The 19,480-nt window shown below is 34.6% G+C and overlaps 1 protein-coding gene across 1 annotated transcript; it reads right to left on the bottom strand.

Annotated features, from left to right (window-relative positions):
• Positions 1-5,054: 5,054 nt before the first annotated feature.
• On the bottom strand, positions 5,055-16,762 carry LOC150106672 (uncharacterized). The gene is made up of 2 exons (XM_090392625.1): positions 16,398-16,762; positions 5,055-6,132 (listed from the first exon to the last, which is right to left on the bottom strand). Exons 1-2 carry the CDS (start codon positions 16,407-16,409, stop codon positions 5,086-5,088), a joined length of 1,059 nt encoding a protein of 352 aa, XP_090248751.1. The 5' UTR covers positions 16,410-16,762; the 3' UTR covers positions 5,055-5,085.
• Between the last annotated feature and the right edge of the window lie 2,718 nt (positions 16,763-19,480).

Below are 19,480 nucleotides of genomic sequence, written 5' to 3'. Positions count from 1 at the left end.
ATCAGCAAATAATTATATCTAATTCTCACATATTGTTCCAAATCGTTGATGTAATTTCTTTCTTGAAGTTCTTCTCTAATAAAACATTATATACTGGCTTCTTTCAAACTCTTTTCTGAGATTTGCAACATCTTGTCTTCTAAAATAATCAAAATTCGATTGAACATATTTTCACTAAAATCAATTTATAATCCTTAATTTATAATTTATAATTTTTTTTCCGTCATGTCGGGAACAGAATATCTTCTGTCATGCTATTTTTATATTTTCTCCATTACAATTTTATTCCTGTTGCAATTATCCATTTTATGCAGGATGAGATAAAGTGTATTCGAATATGTAATAATGTTCAGGCATATTGCACCATTCTATCCTACCTTGGTTGCTAAGAAGCAACATAACAAGTATCAAGAAACACATTCCCCAAACCATCACTGCGCTTCCTCCGCTCTGCATTGTCGTGACCAAACAAGATAGTCTATGGTTTTTGAGTGTCGCCATACTCTTTCAATTCCATCTGCATGAAATAACAAAAGCCGGTGTGACTAGAGAAAAGTCTGTGACTTTTCTCCAGTCCTATAGTATCCAATTTCTTTGCCCACTTTAGCCTAAGCGGTTTATTTTTCTTGGACAAGTGTGGTCTTCCTTAATAAATCTCACTTGGATCAGTCTGACACGTTGTACGTTCAGCTCCATCCCTCGTAGCCCTGTTTGTTCTGCGCTGTGTAGCATGTCTAATGGACTTAAAGATTTCAACGATTCTTTGTCTGCCTACAGCACTGGTCAGCTGTTTCTGACCACATGCACAAATTCTATTAATATTTTCTGTTTATCATACCATTGTCGGCATGATAAACAGAAAACTCGAAACATTGTATGTGATGTCCTTATAGGACAACGGTGTCTGAGATACATATATTGGCCTATTTGGCTTTTGCTATCGTCCTTTCGAAGTCACTCAACCAACGTGACCTTTATTCACCATCATATACACGTGAACCCAAATAATGTCTCCCAGAAGAAGTCTATCGCCTATTTCTAGTCAGTGTTTGTTATAGTTAGTCGCATGTTGCTGGTGGATTCCATTTAGGTATGGCGTTAGCACTAATATTTTCTCTACTGAGTACGTTGTAAATTCGATCAAGATAGCTCTTTAGATAGTTTTGATAGAGAGAGAGAGAGAGAGAGAGAGAGAGAGAGAGAGAGAGAGAGAGAGAGAGAGAGAGAATTTAGTTTGCATATGCATAAAAAATGACTAAGTAATTACCTTATGGCTTCAGAAACTTTTTACGAAAGAAAACGATGTCAATATTACGTAACCAGCTACATTTCTATATATAAAAAAATAGTTTGGTTTGCTTCGGACAGGTGTAATGTCGTACTTCCACGATAATATTGGCTTTCAGTGGATGAGTGGTAAGAACATGCTACTGATTTTAAATATTCTGAGTGTAAATCCATCTCGTGATAATTTGTATTTATTTATTATTATTATTATTATTATTATTATTATTATTATTATTATTATTTGAATTGGAAAAATGCATGTATTTTTACTTTACCATTCTTTTACAATTTTAATGTATTAGGACTTTCCCAGCTAAAACTTGCCCTAGAAAGCAGGCTTTGTGTTTCTTAGTTCACAGCAAAACTTTCTTTAATTAACTCGTACAGTTAATCTTCACAGGTATGCTTAATAGAATAACTTAATAATGTTTTCTTCTATCTATTAGTTCTCCTGAAAGATTTATGCTCTAATTAGCAATGGAAGACTGTATTAAAAAATAAATTTATGTCTCTTACCGTGAGAAAGAGGAAGAGAGAGAGAGAGAGAGAGAGAGAGAAGTAAAGAAAAAATAACATACCTTTTGGCACATTTTGATTGCTTTCTCAAGAGAATATTCAGCAGGAACTTGAATGAACTTCCTGTTGTGATATCGAGCAATACCTTTTGGCGTTCAAAATGCAAATATTGTTCAGGTCACTTGAGGTAAGAAGTGAACCGATATTTAATTGTAATTTAGTTTTGCATAGCCATTCGCTGGTTACTTTTGGTCCAGTTTTGTTCGCTTCTTGTTTAACAACCGTTCCCTATGCACCTACTTAGATCAAAGAGATTTGGGTCGTTTCCCTAGTGATCTGTACTTAAGGCATAGATCACTCGCACCCCGCCCTGTATCAGGTTAAGAAATTACATCAGCTCAGTGCGAACAGTGAGCGACTGTACTTGTTTGGATAAGTCAGAAGAAAGAAAGTGTATGCATAACGGTGTTTTTATTTATTTTTTTGTGACGTTGATTAAGCTGCTCGCATGGTCACACAGTTTTGTGCTGTTTGTGCAACACTGTTAATTAATCTAATTAAATAAACAAACCAACGAAGAGAAACTTTGAGGGATAGAAAACTGTTTCAAGTGATTTGAGCACATTTTCAAGGATTCGAATATACTTTCTAAATATTGCACGTTTCTTAATATACTTGTCCTCCCTTGTCATTACGTTTCTAGAATGAACACAATAAGAATTATAATTTTAATTCTGAAGAGTTCTATAAAGTTCTATAAAACAAGAATAATAATGTCGCCAGTTATATTTCATAAAAGAATTGAAACCGAAATTGCTTGGAAATTATATCGGAGGAGCTGAATGGAAGTAATATATTCATTTAAGAGGGGCCGTCGCGATTTTTTTCGATGATTTTAATTCTTTGGGCTAGTGATATAAGTGAAGGCACTACAGCACAGTAGTATCCTGTGGTCCATGTGTTTTGTAAAGTGCACTTCTCTTTATGCTGCTATAATATTAGGTGCAGGTTATATTTCACCGAAATAACAGCAACAAAGAGAAGAAGAAAATGGTATTACTTTAAAGTGCATGTCAATAATTATAATTCCTTTCTTTCTGGTTTAGGCTTATGCGTAGACCCACGCGGTACTATGTAGACATTCGAAATCAAATCCTTATTCCTGTAGTATCCTATGTCTGTATATTCCATGTGTCCCTTTGGCTAGTTTGACTGTTTTGGGGATGATGAAAAATCTTTCCACCTCCGTATGAGACCAGCTAACTCACTTTCAGAAGAAATGCATTCACAAACAGTTCTTTACGTCCCATACAGAATTGGAACCCAGGTCTTTTCAACCAAAGAGCATCGTCGAAACCGACTACACTACTGAGGTTCATTACCTCATGCACAAACGTGATGAATGATTAGAAGCGTAAGCCCTTGTTCTATCCAAAATAAAAAATCTTTCATACCTTGGAATCACAGCACTTGGATTCTGTTCAAGGAATCTGGTCTTCAGAGATAACACCATGTGGACAGGTTCCAACATGAACTAGTAGGGTAAGAAAGTTTCCCGAGAATCAGTTCATAGGAGGTAAAAATAGATCTCTATTATTTTTTTTTATCTTGAGTTAGATTGGTTTGTGGTTGTCTTGAATTACAGCCGAAGCAGAGATGGTATGAGACTAGATTATTGCGCCTATTAACTGCATGTGTTCTTCTCTGTGATTTGTCGGTATAGTGGGATGAGAAACCTTTCCATCCCCGTCATAAAATCGGTTGAGCCACTTTATAAAACTAACGTACAGCGTGTATAAACTTTTTGTAAAGTTCTTCGTGTCCTTGCAGATTTCGAGCTTCTCCTCAACACACTTCTTTCTAACTAAAGGGAATCGTCGTTATCTATTGGGCTATGGAGGATCTCCGTGTACATTATGGAAGAATTTATATGTTTGTATATCATATTATGGAATTCATCAGCTTTCCATGTAAACTTCAAGTGACATTATATTCAGTTGTTGTTGCCAACATTATATCTAATAGTATATATTTCGTATTTAGACATCCATAATTCATAAAATAATATATTGTAAGAAATGAGTATTGTCTTTGTGAGATTATATCAAGCATGTGCCAATAAATTTAGGTAATTTTTTATTGGTATACGCATGGGGGAATGGCTTGATGTTCTTCCATAATTTTGGTAGAGCATGTGATCCCTCCTCTAAAAAAACACGAATTTTAAAATATTTATTTAAGACAATTACTTTGATTAATATTTCAAATCTAGTCCAGATACAGTAGAATGCAAAGTCTGATTTGTATCCATGATATTAAAACGAAGTATACCTACCTGCCCTAATTATGTACGTTAAATTTTCTTTTCTTTTTTTCTTTTTCTTCTTTTCTTCTTTCCTTTTCTTCTTTCTTTCTTTCTTCCTTTTTTTTTTTTTTTTTTTTTTGAAACAGGAATATCTAAATGCTTGATCACATGCCATCCTGCTGTCCCTAATATTGCTGAATATCTTGTCGCTTTATGTATTTGAAATGAAAATCAGACCTGAAATGAGCTGAGTGATTTTGTATTTTGCAGTTCGGTGCATGGTCAATTTTGAGGCATGCTCATTCAGTATTTTTCATTTATATTTGTAAATGCTAAATATATCGACTTTCCCCCCGTTTTATCGAATTGCTTGATGACTTATAAACATTTTTTCTACCGTATATTCTCCTGGCTCTGCCAAGGATATTAATTTGAAAGAAAAATAAAGTGAATATTACACTCAAGAACTGTTAATCTGTTTAAATAATCAGCCCGAGTGGGTTGACAGTTTGTAATTTTGCTTTAAAACTGCTTTAATAAGGTAGATTTTTGGTTTTCGGAATGAGGTACATAAATTTCATTATCTTAAAGAATTCGCTGTTACTTTTCATTTGAAGTGTTTGAATGTTGTAGCTTACATAACAAAACATCAACCTATCTTTGAAAAAAAGGGGAAAAAAACTGGATAAAATTTTAAGTAGACTTAATTAAACATATTATCGCCTTTTCTGTTTTCAGAGCTTAAATTATATGAAGTCAAATGTAATACAGCGACATATTTACTCCTTTAGAACATAGAATTACTCGTAAGTATTATGCAGGCACAATAATAGAAATTACGTTCCATTATAAGATTCGGCTCCTGTTTCATCTTATTCGAAACTTATTCATCAGCAATCTAAGATGTATTAAACAAACAATAAATGGTTTTAACATGTATTTTAATAACTTTTACATTATACACACTATTTTACACTTCAGAAATTCTTTAGTAAATTCTCTATAGATTTCTTGATATCCGATTCCAACTGAGCAGAATAGTTCGATCCTGTATTCCAATGATTCACTTTAGACGTATAAGATTCGGAATTCCATCTGTTTTCTTTGTTATTTTGTTGATTCCAACCCTGAGCTTGATGTTGAGGACTGTTGTGATTCCACCTATTGAACGTATTCTGCTGAGAACCAGTAGACCAACTGTTTACGTTTCCGGTAGACCAACTGTTGGTTCCACCATGATGTGTACCGGAATTTTGTTGTTGAGGCTGCCTGTTTTGGAAATTGTTGTTAGTAGATAAATTGATTCTTTTTTCCCATCCTGTCCTGTGTGTTCGGCTGAAAGAATTTGGTCCGTTAGAAATAATTTCTTGGCCGTATCCCTTAACAAATCCTTTTCCTCCACCATTACCTACCCTTCCTCCTCCTCCTCCTCCTCCTCCTCCTGCACCTAAATTTTGTCTATTTCTCTTGTCATCGTCAAACAAAGTTTGCTGATTCCCAGGGACATGACTGGTAGGCTGCCTGTTTCCGGCAAAATTTTGTTGTGGGATTTGAATTTTGTCAACGCCAGGTGGCGTTCTATTGTTCCACCTTGATTGTGTAGAATGAGTATTGGCACTGTTTTTATTGTTCCATTGATTTCTGTTAATGGGGATTGGACTGCTTCGTCTAACAAAGTTGTGATTATGGTTTTGAAAAGGCGATATGTGGTTAACAGGATGAATTCCAACTGCACCCAATGGAGGTGCACTACCGAAGGTGTTTTCGAAATCTTCGATTGAAGGAACGGAATTTCTCGCAAAAAAATCTCTTACAGCAAGTGGTGGTCCTGGCGTAGGCCAGAAGTTGTCAAATTCCGGACCAGAAAAAAATTCTTTCAAAACCTCATTAGGATCGGTAATTTCTCGATGATATTGATAATGATAAGAATACACTTGCGGAGAAGTTTCAATCTGGGAACTGGCCTTACCTTCCGAGTGGTTAGCTGAGATCTCTGGTGCACTGAATGTGATTATCAGAAGAACCTAGAAAGATAAACTGACGTAAATCTCAAGTAAAAGGCATCTAATTAGGCTTACCTAAATACGCTTTACATAAAGGAAGAAAAAATCTTTCTGTTTAGGTATTTATTTAAAGTTGCGCTACTCGTGTTTATTAGATTTTCTGAAATTAATTATTAAAATATTTGAAAAATTAACCTAAATTCAAATCGTATTAAATTATTGTAGATGTTAAATGCATTGCACACCGCATACTGAGAACTAGGAAATATCCCATAAAAAATCGAGATAAGCCTTCTAGCATATTGTTTTTTGATAGATCATAAAATACAGACGTAAGTTTCTGTGGTTTAGCAGTTCTGTGGGAAGTTTTCGGTATTGAGACCACATTATGATGTAAATAAAGAGTTTAGTAACAACAAGCAATTAAAACGGACAAGTATCGTAAGGCGTAAGACTTACGACTTAAAACCCGACTGTGCTTGTCGGGTTTTAATTGTTTATTGGTATTTAACTCTTTACATCGTAATGTGGTCTCAATGCAGAAAACTTCCCACAGATCATAACATATTCTGGAAGTCTTCCTGTGGACATCAATGTACATCTCAACTCGAGCACATTCTGCTTCGAGTCCTACTGGTCCCGTCCTTATCTCTGCTCTGTCTCCGTCCTTTCGAAAGCTGGATGCTATTATTTATTGCAGCTGCACTTTTTCTCACAGACTCTCTCTCATTGATGTGAAACAAACAGTGGTTCCATTTATAACTGTTCTAAGGATTTGACAGTTTTGAGACCAGGCATCCATTCCCATCGCGTCATCTTACCCGACAACATCACACGCTTATTACCATTGTGACATGAAGCCAGCAAAGCGCATGATTATGCATCGTCCCACCTTGCGTATTTCCTGGAAGTTGAACTTCATCTGTAGACATCAGAGAGGCATTACTTAAAATCAGTCTAAATGTAGCAGCATCATGAAGGCAAAAGTGTGTGTATGTGTGTGTCGACTAACTGAATCGACTAACTTAATCTAAAAATAATGTCATGTATGCGAAAATAAATAAAATAAAATAAAACAAAACAGAAGGATCTGCTTGGCTGTCGTTGTTTGAATCGTTAAGAATTTAAGTATCCCTCTGAAATTTGAAATCCCATAAATTATTCCTAAAAATAATGTATTTTAAGTAGAAATGGGCTCATCCACAATATATATATATATATATATATATATATATATATATATATATATATATATATATATATATATATATATATATATATATATATATATATATATATATATATATATATATATATATATGTATAAGAAATATATATGTATAAGAAAATTTTCCGAACTATATAATGTCCGAAAAATGCAGCATTTTGCTTCGAAACTAAAGAGCAGCCTCATGGAATGTGTTGTTGCGTGCTGACGTCATCTAAAGGAGTAGCTTGTTCCTATGCAAAACTTTATCCATAGATGGCAGCACTAGACAAAACATTACAGTAATTCCTCAATTAATGCACCCCCAATTAGTGCTTTTTCGATTAGTGCGTCAATTTTTTTCGATATACCCAAATTCGATTAGTGCGCCTCTAAAATTCGATTAGTGCGCCTCTAAAATTCGATTAGTGCGCCCATCTTAAAAATAAATGTTACAGATTTTAAAAATTTTCTATCTATACATTTTTATGGCTAACTATTTTAAAAAATCACTCGCCAGAATGAAATAATTTAGTTACCGATTTAAAACATTTTACAAAGTTATTTTTAACGGCATACTACACTACTTCCATGTACACTATGTATTCTACGTTCCAAATTTTTACCGCCAAAATTTATGTCGTCTGCTATAGCACGCCCACAGATTCGAGACCCTTCAACACTTCTGCACATGTCACAAAAAGGAGAATCCATTCCGATAACAGGGTAATCAATTCGTCTTCTGGGATGAGTTGTTTATTATTACACGTCGGAAAATTAACTTCTCTTTTATGATCATTGTAGTTTTTAAAGTGGTAACTATTTTGCTTGTATAACTGTCGTGAAATTTTATCTATAAAGCACTTGATTTCGCGTGTTGGTGACGAATCTTACGTCCTTCATTTCTTTCTCCCCTTCAATGATAACGTCCAAGAGTTAATTAAATCTCATTCTGAAGAACTGAGTGATTCCGACCTGCTAAATTTAGATGCACAGCGGGAAGATCCCGAAGAATATGAAGAAAAATTTACCACTGATAGTCAGCCAAAAGAGATTTCACAGAAACAATTTGAAAATATTTTTCGTACAATCGAAGTTTTTAAGCAGCAATGCTTTGAGGCTGACCCTGATGAAGAGAGAAGCAGCAAAATTTGCAGAAGAGTAGAAGAGGCAATAGGGCCATACCGTTGGTTGTATGAAAAAAAAAGAAACAAAATGCCCGCCAAACTACGTTAGCTCAATTCTGTGTTAAGAAGTAGAATAATAAAATTTATATTCTGAATATGTTTTATTGTCTTTTAGCTTCATGGTTTTCCTTTAACTAGGCCCTGAGACATACCTTAATTCTTTTATAAAAAAAATTAAGGGTCATAAAAGAAATCTGAGGAACGAATTATACATTTTCCCATAGGTTATTATATTCGATTAGTGCGTTTTCGATTAATGCGCCTGTTTTAAAGAACGCATTAGGCGCACTAATCGAGGAATTGCTGTATTTTCATATAAATGAAAATAAGTACTCTATATATACTACATAAAAAAAAGCTTTAAAATATATCGCTATGATAACAAAAGACGTCACTATATAAGAATACTCTTGCGAAATGCACTTTTTTTTATCAACCGTCTCAAATAATTTCCGTGCTTCTTTTGTTTTTTCTTTCTTCATTTCTGCTTTTTTTTATCTTGCTAGATTTTTTTTTTTAATTTTGAGAACAGTGCAGCAAATAATATATATATATATATATATATATATATTATTTGTATATATTTGTATATATATATATATATATATATATATATATATATATTGATAGATTTGTTTCCGAATCCGTGTGTTTCGTTTTTCAATTGTTCTAATGAAGCTCTCAGAGTTCATGGCAGTGCCAATAGAAAGAACGAATTTTGAATTCGCGTCCCAGAAAGTACTGAGAAGTTCAAAGTCGTTACTCCGTACTGGTGTCTATACACTCATGGAAATGAAATTGTTCAATGCATGTCAGTCGGTGGAATTTTCTGCACTTATCATTAAAACAATTCGCCCCCCCCCCCCCCCACACACATTGTTTCATCCGCCCCGAGAGTCTTCTCACATTGTATCATTTCGCTGCTATAATTCAGGGACCAAGATTAAAATTTGTAATGCCCAAAGAAGACGTACTTTTATTACAAATAACAATCTATATAGGTAAATATTCCGTGACAAAATATTGACCTTTATATTTATTCCCTTCTAAATGAATAAAATGATGTATTAGATTAGTATCCTAGTGGTATGACAAATGGCTTACGATTTGAAACAAGAAGCCTTCACTGCGCCTTTCAAAATTTAAGCCCACTTTCAAGATGTGCGAAACTATTTTTTCGCTGGAATTTTGGGTTAACTTTAAACATCGCTAAGTGAATATCCGTTTATTTTTCTCAAAAGCTAAAGACAAATTATCTTTACGAAAGAAAATAAATATATGCATTTTCAGGTTTTCTTAAAATCTGGTTAGGGATTTGCATTGTAGAAATGACTATTGGCTTATATTCTGCGCATTTAGGATAATTTTATGCGTGCCTACGTGCGTGCGTGTGTGTGTGTGTGTGTGTGTGTGTGTGTGTGTGTGTGTGTGTGTGTGTGTGTGTGTGTGTGTGTGTGTTAGGGTTAGGGTTAGGGGGAGAGAGAGAGAGAGAGAGGAGAGAGAATAATTAAGCTTATTTGTTAGTCGCTTCAAATGCCACAGAGAAGACTGCTAACGTGGCGCGATTGTTTTGAAAGTGATATCGTCCTGGATAAAATTATGAAAGGGACCATCAAAGAATAGCAACATTAGACAAAAGCACACATTCAACGAGCATTTTAAAACGGGGGAGGGGGTAAGGGATTTTCTCCAAGGGTTAAAATCTTCAGCTATTCAAGAAGCACATCAACAGGAACCTACTTTCTCTTTTAACCTCTCACCCAAAGTATTCATATACAAAAAGTGGTGTCGTTTACCTGTTCATCTTAATCCCCTTCTGTATAAACTCCTTAACTTAACGTAAATTAACCTCCTTCTCTATATTTCTGTATTATTCTGTAATATACTATTGCAATAATAACCGTAACAGGCAATCGATCCATAATACATTAATTAGGGAAGATGAGATGAGTTATAATACTTATTTATTGATACTGACGTACATATAATTCACGTCTAGTGTATGATAACCTCTTATTGTTTATGTCGACAGATAGCAGGCATTGCAATGCAGAAAACATGTTAACATAAATGATAAAATTGAAATCTTAACTGCTTTAGTCCAGAACAGTGATTTATATTTATACAAATTTATAATATTTAAAGTCTTCTTGCTATAAATATCTACAGAAAAAGCATTGTAATGTAATCTGTTGGGGGGAAAAAATAAACAGTTTATTTTTGGTAGGAAGCATGATAAAGATTGCCATCTGTTGTTGACGACCTTGACTTGAAGGCTCTTAAAGACATGCCAAAGCCAGGAAGTCGTGTCATCCAAATGGCTTTGCCCTTACGTCATTCACCTAATAGCATGCGAAGAATTTTTATCCAATCATTTGACCTTGTTATGAACAGGTTGTTATCTCGCGATTCGAACGAACATGTTAAAAACAATGCACATTTAATGTTATCAAAAGAAGCATTAAATATTGTGAATCTGAGCCGAGGGATTTTGGATAAGAATCTGCTTCCTTAATATTATTTCATGAATGTTTTGTAATGCAATTTCTCTAAGCGTTTGATTGCGATCTTTGAGTCATCAAATACCGAAGTTTCGACTTTTTCATAAAAAAAATAATAGTCCTACTCACGAAAGACTGTCAATTCATAGAACATCACTATCATTGATGGCTTAAGGATTAGGTTAATCTAAATTTAAAGAATTTTAGAAACCAAATACGGCACTTTTTAAACTCCCTTCAGACTACCAATAAGTAAGGTGGTGGTGGTCTCACATAGGCTGACGAAAATCAGTGTGTAACATTTACAAACATCCTTGTCAAGTGAGATTCGAACCCGCATCTTGTTGGTTGGAGAGCGGAGACATTTATTCATTTCAAGTATGATAATTTATTTATTATTTTTATTTTTAAAAAATTTATTATTTATTTGTTTCCTAATAATCACACAGTATAATTTAATACGAGTAGTTTCCACTTCGTGGCTGCCTCTCCAGAAAAATCAACTCATTCTTTCACTTAATTGAGATTTTTTTCGCGTACTTGAATATTTTAATAACACGTGTAAGTAAGAGACCTGTTTTTGTGTCTGGTACCAATTCGACTACCTTGACCTAAAATAGCAACTTTTATTCATTTCCACTTCTCGGGCAGGCTCATCTTTATATCCTTGAGCGCTTCGTGAAGAATAGAAACACCAGTTATTAGCTTAAAAAGATTTCGAACCAACAAATATAGAAGCAGCTGATATAAGATGCCTAATTTACGAGGAAAAGTTATATCAATTAAGATAAAGTATGTATGAAGATAGGATCACTTATAAACAATTGATTTAAAGAATTAACCATTTCTAACTAGTAAATTGAAGCCTGCGCTCAGGCAGTAATGGCTATACCTTTTGCTTGGAGAAACTTGGAGTCCGATCGGGCTTTTTAACTGAAGGTGAATTAGTCAGATTCGTTTGGAGGTGGCATGTTTTTCTTCCCGAAAGTAGGGAAACCAGTTTATGGTCATCACTCGTATCTGCAGATTTAATACATCAGTCCGGAATGCTTAACCGGCATTAAAAATTTCCAGGGTAAAGCAGCGGACTCAACTCACCTTAGGGCAGTTAAAGAGATAAAGAGAACCTGTGGACCTAAATTGGAAAGAAATATTCACTCAATAACCTCTTTGCCTTAAACATGTTTAGTTAAGATATATTTTTTTAGTGTTAGAATAGGCTCCTCGTCAATCTTCCCAATGCTGTCAGTAGTAAAGATGCCGTTTGGTTGGAAAGAGTTGGCTTCGAATACGCAGAATGCGATGCTAGAAATTTATCCAGTCTCATATGGGGAGAGAGAGAAGGGGGGGAGGATGGTTTCTCTATATCTATTCAATCTTTGTGAACAACAAGAATAATCGTCCTATATCGGAACAGCTAGGTCTATAACAGCCAATTTTGTTTGGTCATAACAAGCTGGTCGGTCTAATACGTAAAAGGAATATGAGATATGTATACAAATATCGGCCCTAATGAACATGTGCGGTACATTTGTTATATAATTATTGCTATGGTGTTTTTTAAGCAGAGAAACTTAATATATATTTACATCTACATTGCCACTTGATTATTATGGAAATAACGAAATGATATTAATGTACAAGTTCATGGCCACTAGAAAAATTCCTATAAAAATTACTCGTAATTCTTGTAATTTCGACATTATTTGTAATGTCGACTTGTAATTCTTTTATTCCATTCCATTTCGGCGAATTCGAACTCGAATGTCTTACATTCTGTGGATTGTTTTAAAAATGCTTTATAGTAAGTAATAATTTGCTCAAAAAGAGAAATCAGATCACTTGTTAAGAGAGAGAGAGAGAGAGAGCGAGCATATCAAAATAACTGAATCAATCTTTCTGAAAACTGAAAACTAATTTTCTCAAGACAAAAAAAGAAGCAATCTGAAACAACTTGTAGTAAAGGTTATAACTTGGAACGTACACTCCTTTTTATGAGCTATTATAGCAGAACGCAAGGTCTTAGCTTTATTCTTGTCTTGTCTTTTTTTTTTTTTTTTTTCATTTTTCATTTCATGCTTATCCATTTATCAGATATTTTCCTATAATTGAACATATTCTCATACTTCTCATTCTGTGATAGAAAAGAGATTTTAGCTCGGTAGATTTATCGATGCTTTCCAGATGCGAAAACTTAAATATATTGGCTGAATATTCGAACTGGTTGCTTACTTTCAAGGGTAAAAATCGAAGTTACCTAAAAAATAAAATCCTCTCCCGCCTGCTCAAAACCAGGCAACTTTATAACTAGGAAATCCCCTCCCCTTTCAAGACGGAATTTGATCCCAGGTAGCTCTCCAAGGTAGATCTTTGCGAAATTGCTCTGCCACTAAAGTTCGATATGAAATCTCAGTCTAGTGAAAGCTGTTCTATTAAGAATGGAATAGATCTTTCCAGAGACAGAGATATACCTACGAGGAGCTCTCGCCAGCTCTTCGTAGGTATATAATCTCTGACGTGGCAATGGGCTGGTCATATTGCTCGAAGACAATAGCAACAACAGACAAATGAAGTACTGGGTTAGATTCCACGGGAGGAAAATCGACCACAATGCCAGCCAAAAAAAAAAAAAAAAAGCGATGGATTAATGAAATAGCAAGATATTTAGGACTGACATGGGGAAGTAGAGCCGTTGACAGACAGTCTTAGAGTCATCTTGGTAAGGTCTTCATCCAGCAGTGGATCGAAAATGGTGATGAGCTTGAGAGAAGAATTATTGACTCCACAGAAACGGTCCTCAATCGTGTCCACATTAATACTAACCTAAGCTATAACTTTTTGATTGTCATTACTCCTCAGCCATGTAACTTTGGGGAACGTAAGATTATACCCACGTGAACATGCTCAACAATACTTGTGATATCCAGAACACCTTCAAATGTCAGCATTCCGTTTGTAACTTAATTTATAACTGTTGTTCTCTTGTAATGTATATTTTTTGTACTTCTCGTTTCATTTTATGCACCCGGTAAAGTCTTTTTAAGAAGAAACTAATTGTGCGTTCAAATAATAAATAGTTTTTTTTTCTATTTTAGTCATTAAATTTCTTCTATATAAATATATATATATATTTTGATTGATTTTTAATCTCTCAAAAGAACACCACACCACTTTTAACCCTCGTTATTACATTATAGGTTCAATAGCCTCTTGTCTTGTGAATATTTAAAAAAATCTCTGGTTTTGCAGCAGTCAGCTTACATCCTACTTTCCAGCTTCCTAGTTAAAGTGATAAATCCGGTTATTATTATTAATAATTACTGGTCATTATTAATAATTACCAGTTATTATTAATAATTACCGGTTAAAGTGAATAATTCCTAGAAAAGTCTGGTAAATGTAATAAAAACATGTTTATAGGTTTTATATATAGATAGGTTAGTTTAGGTTAGGTTAGTTTATAATGAAAAAAGTAAGGAAGTACTTCTTTAATCACTTTAATCGTAACATATACATGATAGCAGCAAATGGTTTATCACTAAAGCCATTTTTATTCGTCCATGTCTTGTAATATGCATCATATCTCGAACCATTCTTGACGAATTTCAATTATTTAATCGAGAGATTGTCAGTAAAATTCAGTGAACAGATATATTTGTGTTTCTCGGTCACTTAAAAAATTCCATCCCATGTACAGTAGGTTCTTATATAATATTTTATTTTTACTAAAACTGCCTTTGAAAGCTTTGTGTGATAATCTGTATCTTCCTGAAATTATTGCTACTTCCTCTGACATTTAGTTGGAGGATTTGATTGGGAAGATGAGTTAGTCTATTATGGATGTGGTAGAGTCTTCCCCCCTCCCCCGAAACTATGTCCTATGTCCAGACAAATCCTTCCAGCAAACGAACAAACAAACTTATCAAACCTGCTAGATAACACGCTACTAGCAAACATGATACCCTTACTTAATGGCCTTTGTTACATCAGTGTAATCATGAATAATAGCAATAATGGCAGCAGAAGCTAATAGCAGAAACTTCTCGTCCACTGTTTTCTTTTCATCTTTTTTTCTATATCCAGATATTTCTGTTACATCTTCTAAGATGAAATTCATCTGCTACTGTCATACTTTTTTTCCAGCTCCTGCACGTAGGATTTCGAAGAACTTTAGCAATTCTCCTCCTACTGTGTCAAATACTGAATACCTCAATTTTTTCTAGAAAGAGAGAGAATATGGTTGTTTGGAAATAACGCAGAAGCAGCTAAGATTATGAGGCCAATGTATTATGCCGGTTAACTGCTTGTGTTGTTCTTCTGGTCGGTTTGTCTATTGTGCGTAAAGAAAAAGAAAAAACCCTTCACCTATGTATGAGACCGGTTAACTCACCTTCAGTTTTAAAAACCTTATGAAGATAGATTCTTTCCGAAAGGTCATGGGACGCTCCCAGAGAGAGAGAGAGAGAGAGCATATAATCTTTCCGATGGATCCTGAAACTTATTCTACAGTTAACTACTTCTGAACGATAAAGAACATTAACTGGACCACTTTTGCCACAGACAAAAATGCGAAGGTAAAAAAAAACAAAAAAAAAACCATCCAAAACTCAGTTTATTATCAGCCAGTCAACACAAGGTTATTTGCCAGTGCCTGTCGTGAATTTCAGGACTTAATGAAAAGTTTTCCTCAGCGAGAAGGAAGAAGTCATACTCACTCTTCGGCAGGTTCATGTTTCGGCTTGTCTCCATCTCTTTAAGAACTGGTTAGGGAGAAAATTTCACTGAAATTCCTATCTAAATACCGAGGTAGGAAGATAACAGGATCTTAAATCAGTATGTCTATTTTTCCGTATATCTGGACAGAACTCATTGACGAGCCATTCAAGCATTGACATCTCAGTGAGAATGGGAGGTATCTTCTTGTTCCAAGATGTAAGATTCAGTTGGTGGTTAGTCAGCTATATCTTAGATACGATTTTTTTTATTGTAATTGAAATATTCAAATCCAATTGATAAGTTTCTTTTTTTTTAAACTATGAAATTTGTCCACAAATACTAGGGCATGGTATTTATTTTATCTTATGAGAGAAATAAATATGGTGATGGTTTCATTTTCATTTTTAAATAAGGAATTCAACAGGCAAATTTTCCTTAAAAGATATCCCAATTTTTCACAAATTTCTTTATAACACTGCTTTATGTCTCAAATGATATTTTAACTCCAACTTTTCGTTACTTGAGGATAATCTTAAACTAAGACGAAAATTTCAAGATCACCAATACATTTCAGAAATTAGGTGACCGACATTCTGGAGTATCTGTGATATTCTTGAATTTTACCTGAAATAAATAAATATATGATGATCAATACTTAAAAAAAAAAGTCCTTACCGTGAGCATCATGATGACTCCCAAACTGCTTCATGTGCCTCAACACTAATTCCGAACACTGTGTAAGCTCGGCGATAAACAATCCTCTCACCGTTTGGGGACGCAAAAACAAAGCGGTGGTCAGTAACGGGTTTGTATCCTTTACGGTCTGTTGCGGCCTCTAACGATCACGATCTTCGGTTCTTCCTTTCACGATGCTACATAGCTCCCGAGGACGGCAATGGGCTCGGTTTTATTCAACTGACCTGGAAGATATAAGGTAATTAGAAAGTTCCCAGTCAGCTGTGCCGTCAATATGACCTTTGTTCCACATCGTGACGCTTGTACCACTTATCAGCACCAGAAAACTTTCGCTTTTCTGAATGGATGAGCGGTATTGTACCCGTAGGTGGAAGAACGCCTCAGAAGCAGCACGAGGTTAACTAGGTCATAAACACCTTTTGGATGGATATGTCTCTTTTTCCTCTTCCCCCTTTTTGTTTGTATTCGATCACAGATTTAATTGGTGTCCTGTGGTTCTGGGTTGGCATGGATCCAATTAAGTGGAATGAATACGAGGGGCATATTGCCAAACAGAAGAAATTAAAGGACAGGAAGTTTGGGTATTTTTAGGTCTTAGCAGAGCTTTCACTAATTTATGAATCATGAACAATGGTGCAGTTATGCTTTGTGGTTAAATCCCATAGCTGAAGGTCGTTATTATTATGAAGTTATTTCGTAGCAAACATTTCGTAGTGAACATTTTGACATGATAAAAGGATTATTATTAATAATCATTGTTTTATTTTTACTCTGTACTGCAACTATCCCACAAATAAGTGACACAAGAGAAAAACAACAAAATTAAAACATCCTGAAAATACACTATTACATTTCTGGTAGTCATATTTCATTAGTAACAATGAGATAATCTAAGAATGTATAAAAAAGTTAATTAAACGATATATTTTATATATAAATATTGTTGTTACTAGTGCTTTTTATTCGATAGTAGATAATTTTCATCACTTGGTGTGATACCGTCACCGTTTTTATTGACAATCTTAAGCAGCTTGGTGAAAACAAAAACACATTTGGTTTTTGTAGTAGGATTTCTGGATTATCTAATATAAAAATTCTACATTAGCACCGGGTTACTGATGTGCTATAAGTTTACAAAGTTTCTTCTAGAACTGTTATTAAAAAAAAGTGCTATTCAAGAAGCTGGAGAATGATGGTCTCCTTATAATCAAGATTTTCGGGACCTATGGAACAAATAATCTAATTACTTAAAATTCCCTCCAATTTGCAATAAAATATTCATGAAAATATTCGTTGCAATAATACATTTTAAGAAATACTTCCACTTTCTTGGGTCTTTTAAATTGGAGAACCCAGGACCTTCCTCGTAGGCCTTGTGAAAACAGTAACTTTGGTGTTCACTGACAGTTAGCCCTTAAAATTCTTTATATGGTTATCTAGAACCGATGTAACTCAGATGAATTCTGGATCATCCTTCCAAAAATATATCTCAAACGAGATACTGGCCTAAGCAACTGCTCTCCGTCTTGCAGGCCTCTTCAGAATATCTTACCTGTGCTCTCTAGGGGATTTGTGCTGTCCAGAACATTCTAGAAATCAGTGTTATGCTTTCTGAACTCTTTTGGAACGATTCTGTCTTGATGAGTGATGTCTATGAAAGACTGTCGGATCGTGTAGAATCCGAAGAAGAGATTACAGAAATTCTGAACAGAGGCTTTTTTTAAATGTAGTCTTCAATCATGACACTTCAAACTTACTAAATTCTTAACGACAGTCTCTGGCCTAACTCCTGTATTTATAAACGAGATCTGGATTCGTCGGCGATCCCTGCCATTCATATTTATAAGGAGGTACTCTCGATATTGCAGGTTTTTCTTCTTTTTCTGGAGAAGAATTGACATATTTAAATGGGGAGTCCACAGATAAGGGCTCTCCGAAAGTTACTAACATGCCTGATTCTTTCGTTCTGTCCTTTTAGACTAACGGATTGTCTCTGTGCAAATGCTTTCATTTATAGATAAATTGATGTGAGACATTGAAATTATTCGGTAATAGCTAAACCTGTTACTAAACGGATGAGGGATGCGCGATTTTTGGGAAATTTAGTTATTCAATTCTTACCAAGGTTTAACTAATAATATTAATGTTATATCATAAAAGAATAACAAATAAAAAAACGTCTAAAATCTTAAAATTTGAAAGAGTCCCGATGCGGCAACATTCCAAAGACATGAATGAGATAATGTGTAACTAACGGTGCAACTGTAGTAAGTTTCTACATTTTTGGTTCAGTCGTAAAATGACTGTCAGGCATTTCCCCCACCAAAAAAATACTCACATAGCTGAAGGGCAAGAGAACGAGGATAGAATGAAGACGTTTGTTGTTCCCTCATCATCATCAAACGACAACTAGTTGCCCATAAGATTTAATTTTGGAATAATTTGAGATATGATATCAACAGGATTAGGAAGGATAAAAATTCCGGTTTTCAGGATGAAAAAGCCTGCTGCCTCCATATGAGATTGCCTAACTCACTTTAAAGTGAGTTAGCCTTGAGTTAACCCTAATAAAAGCTCCTTGAGTCTTAGACGGGATTTGAACCTAGGTCGAAGGGGAATGTCACATTCCTTCCAACTGTTATTGCTTTTCATATTTCCAGGGTAATTACTCTAGTTTTGCAATGGTCTTTTCTGAATAATCTCCCATCTTAAGCCTTTCTTCTGCTCTTTCCGATTAGATGGTTGGTTTTTTTTGTTTTTTTTTAGACTATCTTTAGACTATCGTCACCGTTCGCTGTGAAGGTAGCCGGTTTTTCATTTTCAACTTTCTAAATTTTTTTTGTCTGCAATTCTTATATTTTGTTAGATTCGATAGTCTTCTCTTATTAGCAGCACATTTCATCCATAGTTCTTCGAATAACAAAAAAAAATATTTTATTATTATTATTATTAATCTATGATCCTTGACACGCACATGCAACCCGAGCTTCATGAATGTTCTTTGAAGATCTCAGTGTATTACTAATGCAGTGGCTGTCGTCAGTGCATTAGTAATATACAGA

Source organism: Typopeltis vanoorti, chromosome 5, assembly GCF_054136105.1.
Source record: "Typopeltis vanoorti isolate ZY-2024b chromosome 5, IOZ_Tvanoo_1.0, whole genome shotgun sequence".
In the NCBI taxonomy this organism is placed as follows: domain Eukaryota; kingdom Metazoa; phylum Arthropoda; class Arachnida; order Uropygi; family Thelyphonidae; genus Typopeltis; species Typopeltis vanoorti.
The sequence above is the reverse complement of the archived record's forward strand: the minus strand, read 5'-3'. Positions and strand labels throughout refer to the sequence as shown.